Source organism: Arachis hypogaea, chromosome 9 (assembly GCF_003086295.3).
Source record: "Arachis hypogaea cultivar Tifrunner chromosome 9, arahy.Tifrunner.gnm2.J5K5, whole genome shotgun sequence".
In the NCBI taxonomy this organism is placed as follows: Eukaryota; Viridiplantae; Streptophyta; class Magnoliopsida; order Fabales; family Fabaceae; genus Arachis; species Arachis hypogaea.
Genome location: NC_092044.1, coordinates 11,253,019 through 11,269,178, shown reverse-complemented (window position 1 = coordinate 11,269,178; position 16,160 = coordinate 11,253,019). Strand labels below are relative to the sequence as shown.

The window sequence follows — 16,160 nt, the reverse complement described above, 5'->3', positions numbered from 1 at the left end:
AACAAAGTACCCGATCCACATAAACCGATCCACGCATGGCAGCTTTAGAGTTTTAGACACTTCCAGAAACAAACAGAAACCTTTGGCACTCAAAACTGGAAACAATTGCAAGTTAGAACTTAGAACACACTAGTGACACTACCACACACACTAATCAAGTCAGAAAATCACTCTCAAACTCCTTCAGTAACATAAATATCACATTTGAGATTGCTTGTTGCGATGTCGAAGAACCCCAGAGAGATAAAGCTTCTATGCCCTTCATTGTCAAAGGTAGCAAACATAATTGCTTGGGACGAAAACAAGATTGATCTTGGGGCCATAGCAAAAGCCTTTGGGATAGAGCCGTCAACGTTGAAGCTCAACGGTCACTTCATAAGCAGAGGAGTGGACCTTATTTCTTGCTCTGTTACTTGGAAGTCTCTCATATCTTTCTTCTCTTCTAAAGGACTCTCCACTGGGAACAACCTCGGTGATGCTCTTCTTGTCACCGGCAAGTTCTGTAAACTTGCCAACAAGCGTATGTTACTTTCCTTTTCCTTTTCTTTTTGATAATAATCAATTCGTTGCTTGAGTTCAACCGCTAATCGATTCGGTCTACGAGGTTTCAAACCGATCAATTTGTTTAGTTTTATAACCATAAATCAAATTAATTTCTTATAAATTCTGTCTTGACAATGTGATGGTGACCATGTCTTTAGCAAAAATGCTACGTGTACATTAAAATTCAGCTGATAATTAAAAAATCAACTACCAAATCAGTCAGCATCAGTTTATTTGTGGATAAATACTTGTGTAGTTTATTATCTTTGGTAATCTGTCTGTTTAACTAGGATCTGCATTGTTTGATATTGAAATTGCAATCCATAAGTATGCCTTTTCGCCATCGCTCCATATTTTCTCCTTATCTACTCATGTTGTGACTCCGCAGGAGAACATGAACCTCAAGATTTTGAAAATGGGAATGGAAAAGTGATTGAAAGTGAGAATTCTTGTAGCGGAAAAAGGACTCGATTGGAAGCTTTCAACTTGCAATGGAATAAGAAGTTGAAAGATGGCAACTCAGGTATGTCTCAAGAGACTTGTGGAGAATAATATATGACTAAGAATTGGGTTGATCTTTTCTTTTTAAGAACCAAATAACAATTGAGTTAAGTAAGTAAGTAAATAAATAAATAAATAAAATATTTGGATGATTAGTTCAGTACGAATTATGTTTGATCTTATGATGGTATATTTTCAACTTTTCTTGTGACTAATTTTGTTTAAGCTTTTCTATTTACTTTACAAGAAGGTGAGACTTTGGATGACCAATGCTGCAAGAGAAAGCAACCGTTGGAAGGTTTCAATTTATTTAAGAAATTGAAGAGCGATAACAAGAAGTCAGGCATGTTCTTGTTCTGATCGCTTTCTCCTCTCTGTCTTAACTGGCTTACTTTTTCATAGAGAGAAATTCACCTCGGTTGGTCATATCTAAATATAGGTTGCATTTGTTTTCGTTTTATATGGGCAAAATATCAATCTTTTAACCAAGAAACAAATGTCAATTTTTATTTTTATATTTGACCCATAAAAAAATTTCTGCTTTTCATGCCTCCACCTTTTAGAACAAGTAGTACACGAAATTTGTGTCTTAAGAGTTAAGATACATTATCTCGTAGCTTCAGCTCTAGACATAGTTTTGTTTTTGTTTCAATGCTTATATCATTCCCCAACTACTAAACTTGTAGCATTGGTTTCTTCTCCAAATGTCTAATAATGCATTGTCTCATGGTTGTGGCAAGCTTCATCTACAAAAGCCTCAATATTAACACATTTGGAGGACTTCCTGCAGGACTTCCCGCAGATACTCAAGATAAAGGAGATAACCTCTCCGGCGGCATTTCTCGCAGCCCATTCACATGCAGTCAGACGAGCAAGAATCTGAAGCGGATTAGAGATGATGATGATGCAATTGTAGCAGCTCAGTGCAAGAGGACGAGATAAATTCTGTGGGTTTCTATACCTCTTGGTACAATATATGTTTATGAGCAGTGGACTGTTTTTGCATAGTCATTTTCGGATGCTGCCGTTGTATTTTGTTACATGAATGCTGTAAATTCTCTCTCTCTGAATGGTGTATATAAATAGATTTTATTTTAATTCGAAAGATTTTAAATTAACATCTAATGGTGTGCTTAACATCATTTGTTAATTTTGTGACAATGTGAAATCAATGGAGATTAAACATTGATTACTCAAGCTTTCATGGTCATATTTAAGAAAAATTGCTTGCCAGATATGGGAAACATTACCCATGATGAATGACAACACTAGTACAAAGAAGAAAAACAGCAAAAAAGGTAGTGTGACTTCTACTTTGTCATAATAATCAAAATTAACATCAATCGTCAAAATTTTGATACAATCAATTTGGTGATGTACAAACGTTAACTTGATCAAACAGAAACATAGATATATGAGTGAAGTACATTTAGCAGTGGAAGTAAAGGCTTGTAATGTACATAATTTAACACCGAAAGTAGTACCTAGTTATGAGTAGTATTGCCATGCAACAGCAATTCCTGCAACTAACAGTACTCTAAGAATCAATTTTGGGCTAATGAGGGATGATGACGACGATGATGATGGCTGAGAGGACACTGATGATCTCCCTCTGAACTTGGAAGATAATTTACCTAGTACTCGATTAAGAAGCGCGTCTTTCTTTCCGCCTACAAATAGAAAGATACAGACACATCAGAAACTTTAAGCAATAATTACACACAAAAATAAGAGGCGGATTGGGAGAAGTAATATAGAAAGTTAGACATGTAAGCTGTAGAATGCAGTATGAATATAATCAAAGTGCATGGTGTTGCAATATTGAAGATGGGTTTCACTAATTACTACGTTTACTTATAACTAAAGGTTGGCACTGATCACCGATTCCAGTCACAAACACCTTCTCTATCAATGGCAGCAAGCATATTACATCCGTTTGATCCTTTCAAAACCCAAAATCGCAGAAGCCTCATGCTCTAGGGCATCATCATTCTTTCAAAAAAAAAAAAAAACAACACACACACACAGACACAGCCCCAAAAAAAATTAAAAAATAATAAAAGGAAAAGCAAAACCCCCGCATTTTGTGGCTCTTAAGTCACATTGCCTATCATTTTATCAATTACACAGGCATGATATGTAGAGGGATCATCCATAGTTATACGAAATTACGTTACTTGTGTCTTAGGATGTAAAAACTGGAAAAGTTGAGTGTTACCTTTATCGTTCAGACGCCTTTCCTCCTCTCCAACACGTCTCCGGAGTGCATTTAACAAAGATCCAAAATACAATGCAAAAACTGTGCATGTAATTGTTATGACATTATAAGGCATACTGAAGTCCGGGGTTGTCAAGGGTACAAGCAAAACTTCCGTGTATGAGATAACAGGACTCCTTTCCTGCATTATAGATTCAGAATTAGATATGACAAACGTTTTTATGTACCAGAGTCAAGAGTGCAATTCAATTAACCTGTAACTTGGACAACATTGGGGTCTTGCTTAGAGAGTTATCAGAAAATTGCAGGCCAGCATTGAAGTCAGGAAAGCTTATTATTGCTGATGGAATGTCAAATCCTTGATTAGCATCTGGAGGGTACTCATCAATGTGCAAGAAGCCCTATTCACACCAGAAAAAAGCAGTCAAAGACCAAGTTTATCTAACCATGAAACTATTGTTTAGAATTCATCCATCCTAGAAGTGTCTAAACTGAGAAAAAAAAAATCAAGTAATAGCTTCTACCAACTTCTGAAGTCAATCAAGGGGGACACACAAAATACACTACTTATGCCCATAACCACTATGTGTTATGCTCTACTTGAAGTATATTTAGGTACTTCTGTTTATTTATATATTTTTCATGCGCTACAGCTACCCCTACTGATTAAAGATCCAATCAATTATAGAAGTCGGACATTTTAACCACCAAACTGATCGGCTCCTACAGAACATTGCACAAATGCATTTGATGACAAAGCTGAGTTAAGAGATCAGTTCCAATTATGAAAAGTTACATTATTAAAAGCACATAATATATTGCATTCATTCATTACATTCCGGAAATCCGAGCCTAATTATTTACCAAGAAAAATAATCATCAATTGATTTCCATATTACAATTTGGGTTTTTTTTTTCTAATTTAACTTGCAAGGAGGTTGATGTATGTCAAACAGCAAAATGTGAGGCAAAAACTCAGAAGAAAAATAAACATTAATAAAAATATGAGCAAACCTTATCAAACTCTATATTCAATACTGCTGACTTAACCTCACAGGGCAATTTGAGGACCAGTTCCATCAACCCTGGTGATACTTTGTCTTCAGAAGGTGAAACGTGCATTCTCTCAACAAAGTCTGTGAGTATTTGAGGCTTTTCATCCACAAATAATTGTAAAGTGTGATAATACACCTTAATATACCAAGGCACAATTTGAAGAACATTAACTTGAAAATTACATCTCTGGTCAACATAATTGGCTGCAACTAACTCTTGAGTAGATTCTGTTGACTTCATGCATATTGCAATGGCACCCCTTTCGTTTCCACTGCCCATTAGAAACCTACTGGCATATAAAGGCACATGTGGGGTTGACCAAATAACAGGATGCTTCCATGTAATGCCTAAATCAAATTGCTCACTGTCTTTGTGCACTTTGATTGGATATTCATACAGAATGGAGGAGCTCTTTTCCACCTCTTTGAGTACCCTGTCAGGATTAACAGATAATTCAAAGCCAACATTCCTTCCAAAATCATCCAGATTTGTGCCATTGGCAGCAAATGTAGCAGTACTGCTCTGGAGATTCTCAAGTTGTGTAACCAGACCTCTCTCAACTTGGAGGTAAACATTACTTGATTTGGCAAGAACACATCTTCCATTGATTTTTCTTCCAAATATTGAACTCAGAGACCAACTTGGTTGCATCTTTGCTTCACTAACATAATTAGTACCACCAGTCAGAATATTGGGTTGAAGTACAACTGTAAGTGTTTGCTCTAGAACAACTCTTGAATTTTTTGGATTTGCACCAGTCTTGGCTTGTGTTAAATGCAACCGCTGGGAGTGATAAAAGCTTTTGTATATAGACGGTCTATCCATTAAGGCAGAGAGTCCAGCTTTGTCTCTACAAGGGAGGAGTTTTAACCAAGGTGTAAGGTTCTCAGTGCAGACAGCTTCTCGTGGCAGAGTCCCATATCTTAAACTACCTAAAGCTGACTGAAATGTCCATTTTGGAGCAGAATAAGTGGTGGAAGACTCTAGGAAGTTGATTGAAGCACAAAACAGACCTGACAGCGCATGGGTTAAATCTTTCCAAGAAGCATCAACTTGATGTGGAGGAACATCAAAGACTGCCCACAATTCAACTCCAGGAGGCTTTGCATTATGGCTTGATATTGGATCAAATCCACCCCACCTTTCATAGTTCCACCGACCTTGTGTGAATGATAACTCCATGGCTTTAATATGAAATTTCTTAACCTGTCCATCCAACACTAATTCGCATGTTATTTAGTATAATCAGAAAAATAAATTGAAATCAGAATGTAAAAATAAACAACAGTTGGTAGAGACATGCTTCTGAAAGGAACAAACAAAAGCATTAAACCATAGTATAACCAAGGTTCCTTAATATGATGTCAATTGCTTTAACGCTTAATGTTTTAGCAGGTAAAGGTTGTGTTGTAGTTAGAGGCACAATACTTGGTATCTTACATTACATGCATTACTACAAAAAAAAAATAATAATAATAACCATCAAAATGAACTTAAATGGCCTAGAAATAGAAAAAACAAAAAAGCATACAACTTTAAGCTTGTACTTTATATATGTAAACGTTTTTGTACTAATTGAGGGGGCTATCTAAGTGACTCTCAGCTCTTCCACATAATGACATGATTCTTCAATAACATTGCAGACTCAAAGGCACTTCTAACATCAACAAACTCCAAAATTTCCCTCTGCTCCACCCAAGAAATGTCCCATTGGTGAATTTTCTGACTTATATAACTATGTGGAGCATAAAACGCAGGGCACTCACATCTTACTGTACTTAATATGACAAAGACAATATCAAGCAACTAAAACTTTATTCTCTATCCTTAAGGCTAAGATAAGTCGCTGTCATTGTTCTCTCCCTCTTGATTTTCACCTTCCAAGTCTCTTTGTCAAATGATCACTCATATGCAGGGCATGTTCTCATCGAACAAGAACACCGGAACAGTAGAAGCAGAACTCTTGATTCTCTGCACACTCTATCAGATTATTGCTCAAGTTATTTGTTTTTGTTACTTTTTTTAACATAAAGAAGCTAATTTGACTCAACACAGAGAAGATAAGGACAATACATAACCAAAAATACAGCTTTATAAATAATCACCAAATCAATTATTCACACTAACGAAACGAGTAAGCTTGGCAACCTTTACATCAAGCATTTAATTTGACAAACTTCAACAATAGTTACATGACGTAGAACCTTTCAATAACTTGAGTCATCAGCATCAGTATCAATAATTCAATATCAAAATCCCAGCAAAAACTCTCAAAAAGTAAATTTTTGTTATATCATTATAGAAAGAAAAGGTAAAGAGTGGAAGAAGAGAGCAGGCACCAGCTGAGCGATGGATTTCGGGAAGAGGTGATGGTGACGGGCGAAGGAATCGGAGAGAGGAGCCTCATTCTGGAAGTGAAAATGTGAGAGCACTTTGCGATCGGGCAACGGCTTCAGTAGCAGCTCTTCCCAGAACTCTTCTTCTTCTTCTCCCGAACCATTAGATGCTGATGCCGATAACAAGAAGATCGAGAACAGAAAGAGCAGAAAAAGAGTCCCTTTCCGAGAAAGAAGAGCCATTTGCGATGCGAAGCAACACTGAGTCACTAAATTCTATAGTGATTCCGCCATCAACACCACAGTTGTAGTGCTGCGGCGGCGACGGTGGCCGCAAACCTCGAGTCACCACGGCGGTACGGCGGCGGGAGGCGATCCAGCTGACTATTTGCCGTTTTAGGTGGTGGCGGTGAATGATTCAGTTGCCTGCCTTCGCACTTTACGGCGGCGATGGATGGTGGCGGCGGCGGCAGCGTTAGGGCAAGTGAGAATTAGACAGAAAAGTGAAGGGTGAGAGACTGCGAGTCCGAGAGCGAGAAACGAGACGAACAAAGAATTTGCGAGACAGTGAGAGAGCCGTAAAGGGTGTTTTGGGGTTTTTACTTATTTTTGCGTTTTATGGGGATTGCATTTTAGTATGTTACGGGCCGGGGATAATATTTTTGGATTAATCCTCTTTTATTGGATGTTGGAGTGTTTTGCAAAGTTCTTGGAGCCAATAATTTACAGGGGACGAATTGCTTTAGCAAGAATGCAAGAAATTTTTTTTTAAATACAAAAATATAATACAAAGGAGACGTATTATATTAATTTAATATTAAACTGATAATATAAAAGAGGTGTATTGTCAGTATATAGAAAATGAATTGGCGTTATGCAAAGGGTATATTGTATTTTTCAGATTAAAAAATATACTTTGAGTATTATAAAAGGAAGAACGAGTTTATTAGATTGAGTATGAGTGTGAGAGTGTTTTATTTTATTGAGAGAGTAAGAGAATAAAAATAGAAAAAAGTGTTAGAAAATATATTATAATATAAAATCTTTTTTCAAAAATTTAAGAATATGAGTTTTGTATGTGAAAATTTATATGATGTTGTTATTCTTTTTGTAATAATATATGAGAAATTTAAGAATATATTTTATTAATGTGTTGATAATCAAATATTAAAGAGAATCACAAATATTTTATATAATCAATCTGTGTTAGTATTGGTGGTTTTTTTTTTAATTTTAAGGAAAAAAGATAGATAGATCTCTGATTTTTTAAATTTTTGACAAATACATTTTTGATAAAATTTAAATACAAAAAAGTCTCTGACTTTAATAAATAGAGGACAATTTAGTCCTTCCATCTATTTGTCTCTCATACATCAAACAGAACTGGCTGACGTGGCTGAAACGGTGTCCAAGTGTCCATTACGGTGCCACGCTGAAAGGTGGAATAAAGTTCGAAGGACAAATAAGTCATTGACGTCATTTTGCAAATAAAATTCGAAGGACAAATAGGTCCTTGAGAATTTAGTTCATTATACTTCTATTATACTTCTATTACGAGAATTTAGTTTATAAAATTATGCTTGTATTTTGAAATCTAGTTAACTTGTTGTATTCTGCAATTTAAATTATTTGTATTAAAATTGTAGAAATTGGGCTTGTTCTATTTCTATTTTTTTTAAATTGCATTAGTTCAGTTTTAGTGCATTTGTGTAATATATTAGAATTTGTTAAATTGCATTAGTTCAGTTTTCATGGTACCAGTGGCATTAGTTAGCATCAGTTCATTTATGCATCAAGTTAGCATTAGTTCATTTATGCATCATTTATGTATAAAGTTAGCATTAGTGCATTTGTGTATTATATTAGAACTAGTATTTTTATCCATAATAACGTTACAAGAATAGTTTTTTTTTTTTTAAATTATAGTTCACTTTGTTCTAACGGTATAAATTATGCATGGCACAAAAGATTTATAAAATCAAACTACTTTTACAAAAAAGTCGTAAGTTGACAAAAGTTTCTGGCTAAGAAGACCAAGATATCTGCAGATAAAAAATTAAATAATAAGATTTTTAGTTATTATTTTTATATGAAAAAGTCTAATTTTTTAATAATAAGTAATTTTAGCATTCGTTATCTAAAATTTAAAATATTTTAATTGTAAAAAAATATCGGATGATATATTTTGATTTGTCAAATTACTAATGTAAAATATAATTATATATAGAGTAAAAATAGTAGAGTGTAATAGAAAAATGAAGAGAAGTAGATGAGAGAATTTAGGAAAGGAGTTTATTAATTTTGAAAAAAAATATTTTCTCTCAATTTTAATAAGAGTGTCATGTGACACATTTGATTATTAAATTAGATAGTAATATATGATACATAATATAGGTATATTTCAATTAGATAGTAATATATGATACATATAGAAGCATAATGAACTAAATTCTCAAGGACTTATTTGTCTTTCAAACTTTATTTACAAAATGACGTCAATGACTTATTTGTCCTTCGAACTTTATTCCCCTTTTAGCGTGGCACCGTAACAGACACCTGGACATCATTTCAGCCACGTCAACCAGTTTCGTTTGGTGTATGAGAGGCAAATAGACGGAAGGACTAAATTGTCCTCCGTTTGTTAAAGTCAGGGACTTTTTGTATTTAAATTTTGTCAGGGATATATTTGTCAAAAATTTAAAAAGTCAGGGACCTATCTGTCTTTTTTCCTAATTTTAAATAATGTATGTGGTTGAAGATGCAAGTATGTAAGGAATGTTTTCGATCTACCAGCAAATACAAGCATAAGTGTCAATTATCGAGTTATATATTGAGTTTAAAAAATTAGTTGAGATTGATTTATCGGTGCCTAACATCGACTAGATGGTTTATAACACTAAAAACGAAGAGGAATTTGAGGACACTTATCATATTGTTGGTCCAACTGAAGATATGGACGAAGATGATATCATAGTTAAACGTGACGTTGCAGATGTGATAAATGCACTAAAAAACCAACATCTATCTTGAGAACCTTCTTTTATGCACATTTTGAATCTAGATGCTATAAATATACCAAAACTTTTTGAATTTGTCAATGCAAGTAATAGTCTTTTTTTGTTGTTATTAGTATAATAATAATTATCATTAGCCTTTTATTGTATTAATTTAATACTAAACTGACAGTATAAGAGAGTGTATTGTCAATAGACAAGGAGCGGATTGACATTACACAGAGAAGGAATTGTATTTTTCAGATTAAAAAATATACCTTGAGTATTATAAAAGGAAGAAAGAATTTGTTAAATTGAGTGTAAGTGTGAGAGTATTTTATTTCATTGAGAGAGTAAGAGAATAAAAATAGAAGAAAGTCTTAGTTTGAAAATAGATTATAATAGTTAACTTTTTTTTCAAATATTTGAGAGTGTGAGTTTTATATGTGAAAATGCATATGATGTTATTTCTTTTGTAATAATATATGAAAAATTTAAGAGTATATTTTGTCAATGTGTTGATAATTAAGTATTAAAAAGAGTCACGAATACTTTTTATGGTCAGTCTGTGTTAGAATTTGGTGGTTTCGTTTAATTTTAAATAATGTATGTGGTTGACAATGTAAGTATGCAAGGATTTTTTCGATCTACCAGCAAACACAGGCATAAATGTCAGTTATCGAGTTATACCTTAAGTTTGAATAATTAGTTAAGGTTAATTTATCGGAGCCTAATATCAATTGGACAGTTTATAATACTGAAAGCGAAGAGAAATTTGAGAGTACTTATCATATTATTGGTCCAACTGAAGATGTGGACGAAGATGATATTATAATTGAGCATGAAGTTGCAGACCCAACAAATACATTAGCGAACTAACATTCATCTAGAGAGCTTTTTTTCATGCATCTTTGAATCTAAAAGTTATATATGCACCAAAATTTTTTGAGTTTGTTTAAATAGTCTTTTTTATTGTTATTAATATTATAATAATTATTATTACCCTTTTATTTTATGCATTATTATTATTATTATTATTATTATTATTATTATTATTAGTAGTAGTAGTAGTAGTAAGTCTGAATTATTTTTTATTATTATTGGTGTAAATCTTGTTATTGTTACACACGGTGGATTTGTCATCGGCATAGAGTTTAGTTTTAGAGAAAATGTGATTGTAGCAATTAAATATTATATTATTTGTAGGTGTGTGAATTATCGAACATATGAATTTGAGCCAACCACATTTTATGCTAAGTGTGTACAATATAGAACAAGTTGCGATTGGTTTATTAGCACTAATTTTATTAAGAGAAAGTTTTGTTGGATTATAAGGCGGTACAATGATAGTCACACATGTACCAGAACGACAATTTTTTACGATCATGCCAAACTAAACTCAGACATGGTTGTAGAAGTGAAAAAGTCATTGGTTGAAATTGATCTATTTTTAAAGGTAAAATCTGTAATTGTTGAAATTCAATCAAAATTTAACTATACGATAAATTTTCGCAAAGTATGATTGACTAAGTAAAAGACAATTATAAAAAATTTTGATGGTTGAGAAGTTTTTTATAAAATTTTGTCGTCGTAATTTAAAATAATAGTACAAAAAGATCCATCAGCAGCGATTGAAATCAAAATTGCGCTAATATATAAAAAAAATGAGATAGTCTAAGATATTAGAATATTGACACGGATAATTTTTTAAGAAGAATGTTTGATTAAAAGACATTTTAAATTTTTTAGTATTGAGATTACTTGGATACTATTTGATGACTATACTAAGCAGTTTTGTGCTTATGTTCAAACATATTCTAGAAGTTTTTCCGTTATTGTGCTTCAATTTGTCAAAGATAAGATGTTGATGATTAGTTTTCTAAAATTTATTATATATCTTTAATTTTATAATTAAAATATGTTATATGTCACTTTTTTATTGTAATTAAAATTAATTTTTTTTTTAAATTAAGAAATTCTCTTTTTTCCCTTATTAATTTTACAACCAAAATGTGTCACATGTCACTCTCTCATTGTAATTGAAATTAAATCTTTCCTTCCAAAATTAAAGAATTCTTTTATCTACTTAATATACTAAAACTGGGTTTTCCACTCAACTAATAAAGGTGAGGTGTCGATCCCTCGTGACTCCGTTTTCTCTCCAAAATGAATTCACTATTCTCTATTCTAAATTATTTTATAGAAATATCTTTATTATAATTATATTATAATTAATATTTAATGAATAATAGATAATTATACTAATTTAGGAACATATCTTCATTGTAATTATATCAAATTAATATTTAATACATTATTAAACTACTTATCCATTATCAATTGAAAATACTTTTAATCATTTTAATAATAATAATAATAATAATAATAATAATAATAATAATAATAATAATAATAATATATGATAATGATATAATAATTACATCGGTCTGTGATAATCATGATAAAAATATTTGATTCCAATCATAAAATGATCAAATCTTATGATATTAATAACGCACATTGATTTTAAATATTTTTAGTTATTTAAATTATATTGATTTTAAAAATATTGATATAATTCTAATTCTTATTCATTATCCAATAATAATAATAATAATAATAATAATAATAATAATAATAATAATAATAATAATAATAATAACTTGAAAAACCCGTATATAAACTATTTTAATTAATTACTCGTGTATTATTATTAAAATTCTATCTATTTATTTCTATCTACTTATAATATACTAAAATTGAGTTTTCTCTCCAGCTAATAAATGTAAGGTGTCATCTCCTCGTGAGTTTTTTTCCTCCAAAATAAATGTATTATTTTCTATTCTAAATTTATTTTATAAAAATATCTTTATTATAATTATATTACAATTAGCATTTAATAAAAAATGCATAATTATACTAATTTAAGAAAATATTTTTATTATAATTATATAAAATCAATATTTAGTGCATTATTAAATTACTTATCAATCAAGAATGTTAATATTAATTATTATATTAATTGTATAATACTAATTGTCAATTATTAATATTTTTTAATTATTATTTTTAATCAAGCAAAATAATAATAATAATAATAATAATAATAATAATAATAATAACAATAATAATAATAATAATAATAATAATAATAATAATAATAATAATAATAATAATAATCTATCTATTCTATTTATCTATCTATTCTATCTATTCTATTATATAAAAATTGGATTTTTATACTTAACGATGAAATTGACGTGACATACTTTTCAGAGTGTTTCTTGATTTATTTCTTTTAACTCATTGAATTCAATTCATTACAATAAATTAATTATATCAACTAATTGATTTGATTAGATATTTAAATATTACACAATTTATTATAATTTATATCAATCAATTATTATCAATTACTTTAATTCGTTACTTTAATTATAAGACACATAACAAAATAGATCATTTATTATTTATTCTAATTGAATATAATAAAATAATAAATACATATTAATTTAGTTAAAAAATTACTTTCTTCTGTATAATTTATTATAGATGTTTTTATATAAAATTAATAATTAAAAATTATTAAATATTATTAAATTATCAACTGTATGTCAGTTTTGGATCATCTTACTACATATACATCATTAATAACCATGATATTTAGTAGCAAAAAAGAACATATTATAATTATATTAATAAAAAATAAAAAAATATTTAAAGACAAAATATTTATGATATTATATGGATATAAGAGATTAATTTGTATAATATATATATATATATATATATATATATATATATATATATATATATATATATATATATATATATATAATGATTAATTTAGTGTTGTAAATATAATATTTTGAAATATCATAATTATTTAAAAATTCATACTTATATTTGACTTTCGTAAATAATAATAGAAAGAAAAGAATAATAAATGTAATTTAATAGAATAAATTATTATACAAGAATCATGGTAAGAGATTATAATTATAATGTGAATAATAAATTACTTTTATGGGCTTTTTATTTTTAAACATATAAATACCTAAAGCCTCTTGACGGTGGTTCTTCATATTTTTTTAAAGGCGATTTTTCGTTTTACTTTTTTTATTTCTTTGTTTTAAATAATTTCACAAACTATAATAATAGCTACATACGAAGTTGTTTATTTTACTCTTCAATTCTTATCACCATCTTCTCTTCTTCTTTCTTTTTTTTCTTTGATTTCAGGCTTATTATTATTAACGTTGTTGTTTCGGCAGCACTCTAATAGAAAAGAGGTCCTTTCTTACGATTTTCAATTGCTTATCTAACACGCGATATTTACAAATTAATGTTGTGCGATAAATCAATTTTTGGTCAAGTCAATCATCCTATTGTATTTGTGACCAATAATATATATGTATGTGCTGATGAATATCTTTCTCTCTTTCATTTTTTCCCTCAACAAAAATGATGAGCATTTTATTTATCAGCAAATAGTATAACGAAGATGAAAAAAATGCAACATTATAATTTTTGATTGATTCAACTGAACGATTGTCTTTTAGTCTTTTTATGGTGTTATCTTTTTTCTGCCTCATTCTGTTCCTTTTTTTTCCTTCTTTACTTTTGACAACACATCACAACGCATATATATTCCTGTATGTTTTACTTTGCTACACATTATTTCATCGGATTTATTAAATGCTACATATATATATATATATTAACAATGATTCAAGCACAACTATTCACTTTCACTTAATATACTAAAACTGAGTTTTTTTTCGACTAATGGAAGTGAGGTGTCAATTCCTTATGAATTCATTTTTCCGCTAAAATGAATGCACTGTTTTCTCTTCTAAATTTATTTTAGAAAAGCTATCTTTATTATAATTATATTATAATTAGCATTTAAATAATAATGCATAATTACACTAATTTAGGAAAATATCTTTATTATAGTTATATAAAATCAATATTTAATGCATTATTAAACTACTTATCAATTATCAATTGAAAATATTTATAATAATAATAATAATAGTAATAATAATATGATATGATAATTATATGATAATAGCACCAGTTATTAATAACTAATTTATACTTCTCTAAATAAATTTATTTTAAAAAATATTTTTATTATAATTATATTATAATATATAATTAATATTTAATGAATAATGCAAAATTATATTAACTTAGAAAAATATTTTTATTATAATTATATTAAATTAATATTTAATACATTCTTTAATATATTTATGTTTGTTATTTACTAATTTCTTTTATTTTTATTTCTCACATTTGTTAAATATTTCTTTTCAATTATTGTTATTTAATTTACTTATTTTAGATATTAATTATTAATGAGTCTCCACAATTGTTTTTTAACTATTAGTATTATTGGTATATTAGTGTATTTTTAGAAATATTGGAGATGAGATATTAACTTTTTATGAATTTTTTTAAATAAAAGCACTACTTTTAATATATTTAATTATATTTACTCTCTTCTCAATCTATTTTAAGAAAATATCCTTTTTATAATTATATAAAAATTAATATTTAATATATTACTATGCTAATTGTCAATCATTACATATCTTTAATCATTCTAATTATTATATTAATTTATATAATTCTAATTCTCAATCATTATGCAAGTTAATACATATATTAATACAAATTGATACTAATTATCAATCATTAATATTTTTTAATTATTATTTTTTAATTATTATTTTAATCAAGCATAATTAGTGAAAAATTAATACATACATTAATGGTGATAAATTGATATTGATGTCAAAATAATAATAATAATAATAATAATAATAATAATAATAATAATAATAATAGAAAAGGTCTAAACAGCACACACGTTATATTTTAAAAAAGCAAAACTGATTTTTAAAAGGATTAAGATATCAAAAATTAAAAATAAAAAATAAATATAAATTTATAATTTTAATTACCATAAATATGATACTAACGTTAATAGTGTTAAATTGATATTGTTATCAATAATTAATTTCTATAATTATTTTTGTACTACTAAAGGCTATATATAGATTTCTTTTGCGATTCGTGAGTCTAAATCTAAGAGTCAAAGCATTCTTTTTTTCTAATTTGTTATTCTTCTTTGATTGAGCAATTGTTTCCAAGTTTAGTTTATAAATAGAGTTTATTTTTGATGCACTAACAGTGTAAAGCGTTTTACACAATCGTGCAATTACAGCCGTTCTTTTGGATGACCATTCACGCGGTCAATGTGAAAAATAGTTATTTTTAGTATATGTCATTACGTAATTGGATGCACGTGTAAAACTACTTTACACTGTTAGTGCATCAAAATTAAATTCTTATAAATCTTTGTAATTCGTATTTTAAGTTAATTTTATAATAAGTACTCCATTCCACATGTCAAACACAATTCTTTTTAATAACTCTGTAGATGCTAATAGCTTTTATATTTAATTTGTTTTGCATTACAAAAAATTCATTGTTCAATCA

General features: G+C 29.0%; 2 protein-coding genes across 5 annotated transcripts; one reads left to right on the top strand and one right to left on the bottom strand.

Moving 5' to 3' along the window:
* LOC112710374 (uncharacterized) lies at nt 1-2,169 on the top strand. Of its 3 annotated transcripts, none has more exons than XM_025762558.3 (4): nt 1-520; nt 932-1,066; nt 1,295-1,387; nt 1,835-2,169. In XM_025762558.3, the coding sequence occupies exons 1-4, from the start codon at nt 223-225 to the stop codon at nt 1,984-1,986; spliced, it is 678 nt and encodes a 225-aa protein (XP_025618343.1). In that variant the 5' UTR covers nt 1-222; the 3' UTR covers nt 1,987-2,169. The 3 variants fall into 3 exon arrangements, with proteins under 3 accessions (XP_025618343.1, XP_025618342.1, XP_025618344.1); XM_025762557.3 differs by having other exon boundaries at nt 1,292-1,387; XM_025762559.3 differs by lacking the exon at nt 1,295-1,387.
* A 189-nt stretch (nt 2,170-2,358) lies between these two features.
* LOC112710373 (uncharacterized) lies at nt 2,359-7,303 on the bottom strand. Of its 2 annotated transcripts, none has more exons than XM_025762556.3 (5): nt 6,658-7,303; nt 4,277-5,538; nt 3,517-3,663; nt 3,263-3,443; nt 2,359-2,714 (listed from the first exon to the last, which is right to left on the bottom strand). In XM_025762556.3, the coding sequence occupies exons 2-5, from the start codon at nt 5,498-5,500 to the stop codon at nt 2,533-2,535; spliced, it is 1,734 nt and encodes a 577-aa protein (XP_025618341.1). In that variant the 5' UTR covers nt 5,501-5,538; nt 6,658-7,303; the 3' UTR covers nt 2,359-2,532. The 2 variants fall into 2 exon arrangements, with proteins under 2 accessions (XP_025618341.1, XP_025618340.1); XM_025762555.3 differs by having other exon boundaries at nt 4,277-5,524.
* Between the last annotated feature and the right edge of the window lie 8,857 nt (nt 7,304-16,160).

Excerpts from the sequence above, each read along its gene's own strand:
- LOC112710374 (XM_025762557.3), top strand. The coding sequence starts at position 223 with ATGTCGAAGAACCCCAGAGAGATAAAGCTTCTATGCCCTTCATTGTCA. Across the intron at positions 521-931 it reads CTGTAAACTTGCCAACAAGC|GAGAACATGAACCTCAAGAT; the intron begins GTATGTTACTTT and ends GTGACTCCGCAG. Across the intron at positions 1,067-1,291 it reads GTTGAAAGATGGCAACTCAG|AAGGTGAGACTTTGGATGAC; the intron begins GTATGTCTCAAG and ends TTACTTTACAAG.
- LOC112710373 (XM_025762555.3), bottom strand. The coding sequence starts at position 6,897 with ATGGCTCTTCTTTCTCGGAAAGGGACTCTTTTTCTGCTCTTTCTGTTC. Across the intron at positions 3,444-3,516 it reads CAATGTTGTCCAAGTTACAG|GAAAGGAGTCCTGTTATCTC; the intron begins GTTAATTGAATT and ends TCTATAATGCAG. Across the intron at positions 2,715-3,262 it reads AAGGCGTCTGAACGATAAAG|GCGGAAAGAAAGACGCGCTT; the intron begins GTAACACTCAAC and ends TTCTATTTGTAG.